Source organism: Dermacentor albipictus, chromosome 3, assembly GCF_038994185.2.
Source record: "Dermacentor albipictus isolate Rhodes 1998 colony chromosome 3, USDA_Dalb.pri_finalv2, whole genome shotgun sequence".
NCBI lineage: Eukaryota > Metazoa > Arthropoda > Arachnida > Ixodida > Ixodidae > Dermacentor > Dermacentor albipictus.
In genome coordinates this window covers 126802965-126816032 of record NC_091823.1, presented here as the reverse complement: position 1 = coordinate 126816032, position 13068 = coordinate 126802965, and the positions used below count along the sequence as shown (strand labels likewise).

At 50.8% G+C, this 13068-nt stretch overlaps 1 protein-coding gene across 1 annotated transcript; it reads left to right on the top strand.

Annotated features, from left to right (window-relative positions):
• Positions 1-3851: 3851 nt before the first annotated feature.
• LOC135912859 (uncharacterized) lies at positions 3852-6652 on the top strand. The gene is made up of 3 exons (XM_065445435.2): positions 3852-3988; positions 4246-4886; positions 5576-6652. The coding sequence occupies exons 2-3, from the start codon at positions 4261-4263 to the stop codon at positions 5598-5600; spliced, it is 651 nt and encodes a 216-aa protein (XP_065301507.1). The 5' UTR covers positions 3852-3988; positions 4246-4260; the 3' UTR covers positions 5601-6652.
• Positions 6653-13068: the final 6416 nt, after the last annotated feature.

Below are 13068 nucleotides of genomic sequence, written 5' to 3'. Positions count from 1 at the left end.
AGGAAAATGAAGAAAAGTAAGCAAGGTTATTAGTGACCGCACTGTAACTTTCTATAAACACATCTGCTGACACCTCAGCGGCGGTGAGCATTGGAGGTTTGTTTGAGGCGCAGGGCCAAAGGGACAGGGAGAGAGGATAGACTAAGACGAAGAAAACTATTTATGTAATGTACAATGTGGTAAAAATAAATAAATAAATAAATAAATAAATAAATAAAAGCTTTTTCAGGAAGATGGAGCTTCGCATTAATTAACGTTCGTCGGGCAAGGGACTGTCGCTCGAGCCTTTCAACAAGGTGATTAGGCTTTTTTAGGGTGTTCTTTCAACTGCTTTTTAGGTGTGCCCACTAATAATCGGTAAACAGCACCCCGTAGTAGCATCAATGAAAGCTAACTGCCTGTTTCACGCGTCTCAAACAAGATCGCCGCCAAGTGGCGCAGACGTCGATAAAACGCCAGCCCCAACAGTCTCGTTGACGCGCGTTACGCCGCATAAACTTCGAGATGTGCGAAGAACGCGCGCATCTACACGCGTGTCCACGCGTGGTTAGTGCCCAGGCTGGTGAACGGCTAAAAGCACCGCACGCAGTCGATCGCGTCACAGCTGCGGCAAGCGCCGGCTTGTCCATCCGGCCTCGAGGGGTGGGGCCGGCATCCGTCAACCTCGCGCCCCCTTCGGAATTCCTTACTCTCCCGTATTCCTGCAGTGCTTCACGATCGCGCGTCAAGTTTGCTCGTTCGCGTGGTCCCGGTAGCAGCGCTGTTTCGCCTTCGACGTCTCTCTGACCTCCACGACCCCGACCCAAGCGAGAGTGGCGGAGAGTTAGTTCACCGAAACTGGCGACCGTGTCGACTTCTCTTTTTTAGCCTGTTCCTCTGTGCTGCACTCTCTTCTTCTTATTCTATACTCTTTTAATACTCTTCATTCTGAGAGGCGCCTCTCTGTTAGCTTTGTCGACCGCTCACTCACCTTGCGGCTATTCTCTTTTTCGTTTTTGACGCATGTCTTGTACATTCTTAGTTTTCGCCCCCTTCCCGAGCGTTCAAGCCGAAGTCACGCGACCTCCCGTTGGGCACTTTCTCTATCTTTCTCTTGTTTGCAGGCTTGTCTGCGCAGGTGTTTGTGCTTCTGGATGCGCGTAAGCGTATTCGACCCTGACAGGTTTACCGAGTGTTCGCGGTACGCGCGGATTCGCTATAAGTCATTCTCCTCGCCGTATTGTTATTGGCAGAGGCAGCCGCTGCGAGCTTTCGTATTTCACCGTGGCGCACCCTCCTGGCGCCCTTTCAACAGGGGGGCGCTCCCTGACCATGTTCGCTAATGCTTCATCGAGAAACTCGCGAGCGCAGCTCGCCCGAGCGTTGACATAGCAGGCGGTTAGAAGCGTCGGCTTCTAGAGTGGTTCAGAGCGAGTAGAAAGTCAGACACGAACGCAAGACAGTCAGGTGAGCCCTACACGTTTGCAATAGTATGGTACTGTCCAACGCTACGGTTCCCTTGATGTGTCTGGTTTTCTTCCTTAGAGCCTGCATTTATTGACATTACCGGGCGTTCAAACGCGAGTGCAAGTATTATCCAATCAAATCTAGCACGCTGTCCCGAAGAAAAACAACAAAGCGCGACGGTTTTGGTGATAGCAAGTTAGATTTTATTTGTTTGTCTTTGCACTGCCGTCCTTGGGATAAGTAGCAATGCTGTGATAAGTAGCAATGCTGTGGAAAGCATCTCTCTTAGCATCTGCCTACATTGGTAGAGTGAGTAGGCGCAGCGTTTTTTCCCTTCGGTGCGGGTTCATTTTCCAAAGATCGAGGTTGTCTATACATTTCCCGATCAGGTCAGACATGCCTCGTGCTTCTTTCGCTATCTTGCAAAAGTCATTGGTTGTGTGTGACAGAGATATGCGCCGAGACTCATTCAGGGCTAGTGGAAGACGAGGGCATTGCATTAACAAAGCTTTTTTTTTCGTTAGTGATCCTTGCTATTGGCCTGCCGCCTTGGCTAATAATATCTCTGACAGCGCGATTGGCTCGCAACTGCTTTTACAAACTGTTGTAGCGTATTGAAAACTTTGATAATACGGCAAAATGTTGCTTCACGGCGATAAGGCTGACGCGCTTTCGTTTTCGCTAACTTTCTTGGTAACGGCAGTTTTAGTACGTGTACTCTTCATTAGAACTTTGGGAAGCCTAAAGTAGCAATCTTTCTTTTTTAATAATAAGGCTGACGCACTTTCGTTTTTGCGAACTTTCTTGGTGGCAGTTTTAGTACGTGTACTCTTCATTAGAACTTTGGGAAGCCTAAAGTAGGAATCTTCTTTTTTAAATATTACTGCTTATCTTGCTGGTTTATTACACAGCCATTATCTACGAATAAACGGCGGATTGCTGGACGCAAAAGTGTCATGCGATCGTAGTTCGAACAGAAACCATATACACTTTCACGGCTGACTCGCAATTCAGAGCTCTCGGTGGCGCCGATATATTTTAAGCGCAAAATACGCGATTCGTGCTGCTGCTTTGAGCTCACAGCCTTGCCTTGATTTTTATAGCAATATCAATAAGCAACTGCGTAAATAAATAAATAAATGAATAAATAAATACGGTGAATCTCGCCAGAGCACTACCAGGAAAGTGCATCCCGGCTCAAATCTGAGGCGTATATCGCAAGACATCTTTCCTCACTTTACATGGAGTGATGCAGATCTCGTGTTTCTCTCTCCTTCTTTTTTGTATGTGTGTGTCTACTCCTCCTTTTTATTACTGTTTTTTTTGTCCTGCTGATAGCATTGATTTTGATTTAGTAAATATGATTTTTGTACCCTCTATGAGCTCGCGTGATAATATATTCTTCGTTTACAATTTTTACTGCCACGTGCTAGTTGCCTGCCATGTTACCTCCCCCCCCCCCGCTTTTTTTTTTTACATGACACGTTATTTCTTCTGGCGAATTACTGCGCTACCTTCTGTAATGTCTCGGTGACTGAGACTATGTAAATAAATAAATAAATAAATATGCTTGTTATCTAGAACATAATTCACTAAGAAAAAAAGCTTATGGATATACACATTTCGTTCAACAACATCTGCGATACACGGAAACATGAAATCATTGCATTCAAACAAAAAACACCCTCCTCCTTTATGCTAACCTATATTTGCTTGTCATTAGGATCGCGATTGGATAATAAACTCTGATCAGTTAGTCGTTTATTCGTGGGCTTTTATAATCGCGCCGCGTAATAAGTCAGAGCGGCAGCGCAAAGTTTCGAGCTTCTTCCCCTAGATGGCGCTTCCGCCCTTTCAGACAGCCGTATCGGCTGTTGTTTCCTAGCGCGTGCTTCAAGCAGGCAGTTTCTGCTGTTGCCTGCTTCCCCCCTTGCCCCTTTCGTAGCAGCAGCAACACAGCAAAAAAAAAAGAAAGAAACAAGAAAAAGCGTGTGGCAAGAATGGCAATCCCCTCCACTCACCTTCCGCAGCCCACCCGTTTCTGCGAAGAGTGTCCGAGGAAATCCAACAGTGAATGCGCCAGCCAGCACTTTCACTTTTCGCTCCCCCTCGCACGCCGAAAAGGCGAAGACAAAGGTGAGCCCCTGGAGAAAGCCGACGGGCGAGGAGGAGGGGAACTCCTTTGGTCCGGCAAGGAAGGCATCAGCGCGGCCGCGGTTCCTCACTGCCACCACCGCGCTTGGCGTTTGGAACGGGGGGGAGCCGCGACGTCTGCACGGGCGAGGGCTGCCCTAGTTCGCCGCAGGTACTCCTCCTCCACTCGCCAAATGGGTCAAGCGACGCCATTGGCGGGCAGTATAAATACTGCCAGAAGCCTGCAGCCATCCACCGGCCCCAAGCCTGAGCGTTTCCTTCCCCCGTGGTCCTCCTCGCCGCGGGTAGCCGTCTCTCCGGAGCGGCTCACACTGGTCAGCCACTATAAAAGATAGAGTTCAATTCACAGCAGTCGTCACTGGTCTTTGGGATAACCGAGGCACACGAGGTGAGTAGCGCGGCGCCGGGCAACCGGAGAGTCGCAGACGAGCAGTGGCGGCGTGCAAGGGGGTGAAGCAGTCGGTGCTGTGTCCTAGAGCACATCCGAAGAAGCTGGGGGAAGGGGTGGGGGAGGAACAAGGGGGGAAGCGGGCGCTTTCCGGAAGCTAGTTCCGTCGCATGGGGGCAGCGGCCATCTCTTAATTAATGCCTGTATCTCTATAAGAACGGATTCGTGTGCCGTTTTGTTTCCGCTCCTGCTCGCAGGTTACCAGTACCGGGATGAAAGTGTTTCTCTGCGTCGCTGCCCTGCTCTTGGGCAGCGCCTTCGGAGACCCGGGTCACTTCGGGGGCTTCGGTGGCGGTGGCTACGGAGGTGGTGGCGGCGGCTACGGAGGCGGTGGCGGCTATGGAGGCGGTGGCGGCCACGGCGGTCACGGCTGGTACGAGCCGCACCTGACTCTCGTCGTCAAGAAAATCCACAAACCTGTGCCCGTTCCGCACCACGTTCCGGTTCCGGTGCCATACCCGGTGCACAAGTCCGTGCCCGTGTACAAGCAGGTGCCTGTGCCGAAGCCCTACCCAGTTCCGCACATCATTCACCAGTACTACCCCGTGCCCAAAGTGATCCACATCCCCAAGCCCGTGCCTGTGCCCCACAAGGTGACCATCCACAAGCCCTACCCAGTCCCGTACCCGGTCAAGGTGCCCAAGCCCTACGTGGTCCACGTGCCCAAGCCCTTCACTGTGCACAAGCCCTTCCCCGTGCCGGTGACCGTGCACGTGCCCAAGCCATACCCAGTGCACATCCACAAGCACGTGCCCGTTCCCTTCACCAAGCACATCCCAGTTGAGGTGCCCGTTGTCAAGGAGCATCCTGTCATCATCAAGAAGCCCGTCCCCATCATGTGAGTGCTCTTCCTTCATCACACGTACGATACTTTGATTCGATCTAATCTAGAGTAATTGCGCGCGGTAACTGCTACTTTCGAAATTATCTCCCGCTTCATTTTGCACATCGCGGGTGCAGCGAAATCGATAGAAAGCGCGAAACGTTTCTCCTCGTCCTTGTCGCGTCGCCGAAAATTCCATTCCGAAAACGCCGCGCCAAGCTAGCTCGTCGTGCTCATCTCCAGCTCGCGCACTCCGCTGGGTGCAACGGCCGCCCGGACAAAAGAGAGCCGCTGCGCGAGTCACTGTCAAGGAGAGCCGGCCCACTTCTGTCCGGTGGTCGTCAAGCCAACTGGCCACGCGGCTACTCGCCAAGGGAACGGGGGCTGCGCTTACGCCGCAGCGAAGCACGAAAGAAACCGAGGCCAGCGTCGGGAGCAGTCACTGCGACCTTCCAAAGGCCGCGGGCAACCCCTCTCTTCGCAGACCGCGCGCTCTCGTGAAGCTCATTTTGCTCGTCCTTGATGCGTGTCTCTCGCGACCGCGTTGTCAGCGTCGTTGCCGCCGCTGTTGCGCGAGCGCTGTCTCCGCGTGTTGTGTCATCCGATTACGGTGCGTTTTGCCCTCTCTCTCGCGCACTTATGACGCCTCGCGCTACGTCGTCGCGCTGTGTCCTTACACCTTCTTCTCCGTTTTGTCTGTGCAGCTTGGAGTCCAAGGGATGGCACTGAGCGATCCTCCCAAGAAGCCCGGCCGCATCTGCGACCACGCTCTGGCGTCGAAAGACCCTTCCTCGCAAATGCGCGGCGAGGAGGAAGCGTTGAAGACGTCCAGGACACGTCGCAGAGCGGCCTGCTGAACACAGGGAGGAGTCGACGACACGAGGAACGGACGAAAACGAGACACCAGGACAACAACGACACCACTGCGGTCGTCCAGCCGCCGGAAGCGTTCGAACCGCTTCCTGCGCGCTCGGAGCCCTTCCTACAGAGTGAGAGACCAACCACGTCACCACAATGACCACTGCTAGAGCGGCGGCGCCACGTTTACCAAGAAACCTGGAAACGGCAGAGCACGCCAGACAACACACTCACAAACCCCTATACACAGACTACAGACACAAGCACACATCCCAAGGGCTAAACACACACACACGCACACCAAGAGCCAGATTCTTCCCTCTGCCGGAGTGGGCTGTTCGAGTTACGCGTAGGGCTTCTTCCTATCGGCTCTCGCGCACATTACGAGAGTAGCCTAGCACTCCTCTTCCCAAGTTTCGAGCAGAGCGGAATCGCCAAGTGTCTTTGTACAGCTCAAGTCACGCGTGATCTGTATTTTTGCTTCCTCTGTAAATGCCAAGTGGCAGGAGCAGCTTTTGGTTAGTTACTTCACAGACCAACCTTACAGGATCTTCTGACGATAATCCTTCATCCTATTAGCAGCTTAGTTCTTCACATCCTGTCTAATTAATGTCTGGCTTGCCACCTTTGCGTTCTTTTTTCTGAAGGAACTTGTTTGACACTTTCATCGTGTCTTGTTATTGCTTTTATATTTTTTTGACTCAGTGTGAATATTGTTGTATATAGCAAATTGGGTGCGTGGGATCATAGGCGGCTGAACGACTGGGGCGCAGCGCCGTTAAGGACGACGACACGGAAAACGACCACCAGCGAAGAAAAAAAATGTGAGAAAAGAACAAGAGAAGAATGAGACGCTTTCCTTGAAACTGCCTACTGTAATTATATGTTGTATAATAAATCTTGTCAAGTTTTCACTTTTTTCACCTTTGTCGTTTTTTTACTTCTTCCCCCCGTTCATGCAATTCCGCTTCCGATCAGCACAAGACAAGAGTGCGCAAAGAACACCAGCCAGCGTGTCTGGGTTGGAATGCGCTTTCTTTTTCAAGCAGACTATAACACGAGGTGGAGGAAGGTCGCACTACAGATAAACAGGAGGCAACCGATACGCCGCTGAGGGCGTGACTTTCCCTTCCAACTTGACCTGCCATGTAAACATTACCTCAGTCCCTTGGAGCCTTGAGCTCGCAAAACCGCGACAGCAGGTCGCGATGAGCTAACACTGGGTTGAGAACTCGGCTTTGAAAGAACGACCTCGAATAATCTGGTTGCGTCTGCAGCCGCATTCCGGCCCTTCTTGCACGGCACGCCTTCCTGTACTTTCTTGCGAACAGCTGAGATTCTCGGGAATGAGGAAGCATGGAGATTTGCACGAGTGAAAGGAAAGCCCCTTTCGGGGCTATTGTGTGCGTGGTGATCCCACCCTGGACAGCGTAGAAGGGCTCGCTGGGCCATTGTTTCGAGAAGCTATAGAGCTGCAAGGATAGCTTTTGTGTGGTTCGTTTCGTCCGATCGGCTCGCTCGCGTCCGTCATGGATGTGCCTTGCGACGAGGAACTGCACCACAGTTCCTCGTACTTGCTAGAGAACGAGAAAAAATAATAATACATATATATACGGTGTCTCGAGGAAACAAAAATGAAAAGGAAGGTGTCGCGGGCGACGGGGTTGTTGCATCTGGAAATTCCATGACCGTATCGAGCAATAGGGGAAAGCAGGCCGGGCGCGGGTGCACCGCCCGAATGCGGCCGATACGCTTGGGCAATCGCAGCCGTGTGGAACAGGCGATGGCGACTGTGAAGGGGAGGGGAGGGGGGGGGGGAGGGGAGGAACTTCGTTTCGCGCCGAAAGTGCTTTTTCTTTCACGCGAGAAGAGAGAAAAGCGGGAAGTATAAGAACAAGCAGCGCTTCTTACGATGCTGCACGAGCTCCTCAAAGAGCTTCCACGCGGCCGGAGAGTGCATAACGAACTCTTTTGACGCAGAGACCGGCAGCGGACGCGATTCCTTTCCGTGGGCAAACGAAATCGCCCGTTGTCGCAGTGCGAGTGTGTGTGTGCGCGCGCCTCTGTCATCGCTTGTAGCGGCGGGAATAGAACGCGCGCACTCGAGGCTCTCTGTAACCGTCGTTCCGATGGATGTGCCGCCGAGCAGCAAACACTACACGCGCGCCGTTCCAGCCGGCAGCTACAGCTCGCCGCCGGTTCCCATAGGCGCGCCAGCGCACTCGCTTGCTCGCCAGTATTCGGCGTCGGGCCCTTCCCTGTTCCTTCTACGGGGCAGATTCGAGCGGGGCTGCCGTCCGCCATGTAGGTCAGTCTCTCGCCGCCGTCGGAGCAGCTAGGTCGGTCGGCGCGATGGGACGGTGCAGCTGGCCCGGCCAGCGAGACTAAAGAGCAACAGCTCGCCGAGAATCGTGAACTGTACAAAGGAGCAAACAAAGTAAGCATCGACAAAGAAAAAAACGAAGGTGCAATACGGACCTAGCTAGCTCACTCGTTGCGCGAGTGGCGGCAGCCAGAGCGACGGACAACCCTGCAAGATGCGCCTCTGCCAGTAGTGTGGCGAGGAAGGAGGGGAGGGGGGGGGGGGGTCCTGAAAACAAAATCGCTCATCTGGTATTCATTTTGCGCGCAACCCAGCGCGCGTCGCCGTTCCTCGCTCTCGCGACTGCCGCTGCCGAGTTTCTCTTCGGCGGCGACGGTCTCGGCTTCGGGCTGCGTGCTAAACACACGCTCGGTGCACTCCGACCTCCCAGAATGTTGCCTGCTCGCGGCTAAAGGCTGCGCGCGCCCGCGCTAGGAAAGGGAAGTGTGCGTGTGTGCCCGTGGCGACGCGGCTTGGCTTCCCTCCCGCTTCTGCCTTCTTCTTCTCCTGTGTCTTTTATTGTTTCGCTTTCGCTACAAACCAGCACAAGAGGCCACGGCACGCGATCGAGATGCCAAAGAGGATCGGCAAACGCAGACCGAAACTCAAAGTGGCCAATTTCGGGCGCTGGTGGCGGCGGCCCGCCGAGTCAGTTTCGCTGGCTACCTTTCAAACACAGCATGTCCTACGTGAGGCTGGTCGCTTGAATGTGGAGTGTCCCCTCTCCCACCCACCGCCTCCTTTGTTGAACCGCGAGCTGTTGTGGTTTCTGTGTATCAGCCACGAGCATCTTCCAGTCCTTCACAGCACTCACGAGGAGGGGGTCTTTCCCGAGTCAAGGACAGATGGGGTGGTGAATCACGCGGAATGACCGAGCTAACGCGCGCGCGGAGGCTCTGCTGCAGACAAGGCCAGACCATGTTGGTGTTTTCTTATCTTTTCTAAATTCTACTTATCTTGCTTTTTTTTGTCTTTCATTACTTCTTTCCTTCTGCCTTCTTTCTTTTTAGCCTGACACTTTCACCCGCGTCGCTGACCCAGTTGATACTTGCTGCTATTCTCCTGCAGCGTGTAGCGGGCGCCGCCCGTTAGATTACGCGTGTGCAATCATCCTCGCGTGTGAGGTTCCGTTCGTTGATTCCCTGCTAGGGGTACCATCCGATGAAACGTTCCTTTGTTAAAACCTACATGCTATCAGCTAAGGCTGCTTTGGCGTTTGATACACGCAAGGCGTTCCAAACAATTATGTACCTTCTTGTTGGAGAACGGCTTCATGTCGGTAAAATGAGGCGACGATGTACAGCTTTATGAGTAGAGGTGCAAGGGTGGCGAATCTATCGGTAAATGTATAATGCTAGATCACTCTCTACGTTGCCAGAAACACGCAGAGCGATCTAACCTTGGAATACGGGGCCTGGATAGTGATTGAACAAGCGTAGCTTTTGATTTCACGATAGTTTAACGACGCAAGGGCAAATAAGACATTATTATACGGCAACCACGCTACGGCTAACTTACTCCCGCGCTGCACTGGCGTTACGGCGAGTGTTGGCTTTCACATTCGCTAAGCGGTTCCATTGCGTCATTAACGAAAGCGGCGTCACACGTGAAAGCAAAGAATGACATTCTCGCTGCCTCCTTTTTTCCAAGCTATTATCTCATCTAACAGCACACAATGTGAGAAGCACGGTCACTACAATGCCCAATCACTGTAATTTCCGGGATAAATGCATGTATTCGCAGAGGCGGTGCGTCCAATTGCACCGCGACAAACGTACCTATATGGTTAACCTCCTTGCCGCTCGTTCTTGTCTCCCTCTCTTTCTCGCTACATATACAGGACAACAGAGCTAGTTGCATAACACGTTGCTGCAGTAAGCATTTATTTGTCAGAGGTTGTCGCTACAGCATGCACATTGCAAGCTGAAGTCAGCGCTTTATACCAGACTGTTATTCGAGGCCGTGGGTGAATGCCGTAGAACACAGGGCACTGAAATGAAGGACAACAAACCGAGGACAAACGCACAGGAAAGTGTTTTGGCTGGCGATTGCGGCATGATTTAAACTCAGATTACAGTGAACACGATGCATGACACAAGAAGTGAAAATGTCGGGACCTCGAAGAGGCGCACGTCCTGTTTGCTATGCTACTCAGAAGAAAGACGAAGGGGGAGGGGCTATAAAAATATTAAATTATGGGGTTTAACGTACCAGAACCAATTTATGATTATGAGGCACACCGTAGTGGAGGACTCCGGAAATTTCGACCACCTGGGAAACTTTAACGTGCACCTAAATTTAAGAACGCGGGTGTTTTCGCATTTCGCCCCCATCGAAATGCGGCCGCCATGGCCGGGATTCGATCCCGCGACCTCGTGCTCAGCAGCCCAACACCATAGTCACTGAGCAACCACGGCGGGTGGGGCTATCAAAAAGGAAGACAAAATGTAAGAAGCGAAACTTCGCGCTCATCGGGAGCTGCTCGTTAAGTACGTAGATATGCACTTGGTTCAGTCTACTTCGCGACTCGGGATGGATTGCAGGACAAAAAGAAAGCAGAACAACATGGACCCCACACTTCACTCGCCATTCACTGGGAGACTTGTGCGTATGGCGCCTGCAGCGCAATATTTGTCAGGCGCACACACGAAAAAAGAAAATAATCAAGTGAGGGGGAGGGAAACTTCGTAGTGCGCGCTAATTGCCCAAGTGATCAGTCATCAATCTCTGCGAAGACGAGAAGGTTGTCGACTTGTAGTTGGTCTGACTGTCATCCTCCGTTGCGCGATGGATTCACTCTCTGCGCCATTCAGACACGGTACGATGACTTTTCATTCCTGTTATCTTACAGTGCTTCGAAGTACGTGATCACTACGCGGAGCCTTGCTCATATGTGCTGAATATCCCGTTAGCTCATGGTGATCTAATGACGCCACAGAGAGTAAACGAATAGGGATACAGACAAAAAAAAAAGGAAAAAAAATAAAGCACAAGCGCTTGTATCCTACTTGTCTGTATCCGCCTTCGTTTAGCTTATGTGGTGCCATAACACTAGAATGAAACCATACCAGACAGGCCAATCTTTCAGTCCTTTCGCACAGTTAGTGTTTTTCCTCGAAGTATTGCATATGAATATGGTTTCCAGGCGTCGAGAATAACTGCTGCGAGGCTATGTCATTGGTGATGCAAAAATTCATCGCGGCTATATTGCACTCTTGTAACGAGGCAAAGACATAGACAAGTCCAAGGTCCATTCGAATGAAAGGCTACCCAATACAGGAAATCAAAAAGAAGGCCGAGGATGGGAAGGAAAAAAAAAAATAAGAACGACGGAAGTTCCAAGGTTAAATCGCTCATAATCGATATATCATTTTCGAACTGTTTTTTTGTACTCGGTTTATATTTATTCGATGCTAAATTCTCGTGTTTCAATGCGGCAACAATGCAACAAAAATTCGCTAATTAATCCTTAGCTAATTACCTTATGCTACACGTGGCCATTTAAAAAGTGTAGGTGGGGATTTGGCAAGGCGGTTCCACTTCGAACGAATTGTCAGGATGACACCAGTTTCGAGGTATTAGTTTCCGAACTCTGCGGAGAAAAGCATTGGCATTCCAGTTACTTTTGCGCTTCAGTGCATAAAACGACGTTTTCTTAAGAAAGTAAGTGGAACGACAGTGCATTTTTACCGCAAGTTTGACGGCGCATATCTCGGAAATTAAGTCATCCACACAATTATTTTCAAGTGGATATTCCTTGCAGTCTTACCCGCTAGGATTTGTAAATTTCAACGCGTTCCCTACGGCAACTAGTTAAAAATATAATTAACAATATTGGTAATTAGTGGACAGGTATTTCAATTTCTTGTGCAAGTAATGTCCGTCTCTTCGAGCAGACCGGCTCACGGATTAGCATCGTGCCATTTGCCCCAGGTAATTTTTGAAGAAAATTAAAGTCTTCGCTGAAACACGCTGTACACGCCAAGGAGTACGTTCGGCGTAAAAAGCCACCTTGAGGCTATGCCCTCAGTTCCCGCTACACATACAAAAAAATTATTTTCCTACTTTAAAATTTCAATATTAGTCCTCTTCATTCTGCACCCATATCTCGACACCCCTCCGGTTTTTTTTTCGTTTTCTTTCTTTCTGTGATGATACAAGATCAAGTGCTTGCTACCGGGAATAGAACGATGGACGTCGCACTCCACACTGGGATTCCAGAACCGCTAAACCACCGCAGCCAGTGCTTGTCAGAATACTTCTTAGCGATTGTGTTGCTCCTGTCCTTTGCCTTCTTTCTATTTTTTTTTGCCTTAAAAGCATAGAATAAACAACAGTCACAAATTGTTAGCGAGCTAGTCGCCAAGGGGATCAGTCTTCGTCCGGGCAACAACCTTGACTTTGTTGCCCCGATTTACTATTCTAAACGCTGTGAAATTCCGCCATATTGTCGAATCCACCATATTGTCATCTCCAATTGGCCCAGAGGATTGCTATAGTCTCTCTGATTGGCTGAAAATTCCGTCCCTACAGAATTCGACAACATGGCGAAAATTGACGACGTCCACAATTGCATCACCCAGCGAATGAAGCCCCTTTCTCGAAATGTTGGCTCCAGGTTCAGGGTTCTATTGTACATGCACTGTCGGTCACTTCATTTGCATTTTTCGTGGTAACCGCTTGCCTAAACGCCAAAAGTGATAACAATGGGTGCGTGTTTATGCAACCGGATTCGAATACCACAAGTATGGTGGCGGTGGATTGTCGCTTCAGGCGGATTTAAGCTGTAGCAATCGATGCCGGCAATAAATACACCTGAACGTCTCGTGCATTGTCACTAGGGAATGATACCATACGTTCACAAAATTTATGTCTCTTATAACTCTGAGGAGAAAGCGCGGGAAGCTTCTTTGTGGACCATACATGCAGCGGGTCATTCCGGAAGCGCAAGTTCTTTCCTTCTTATGTTCTGAAGAC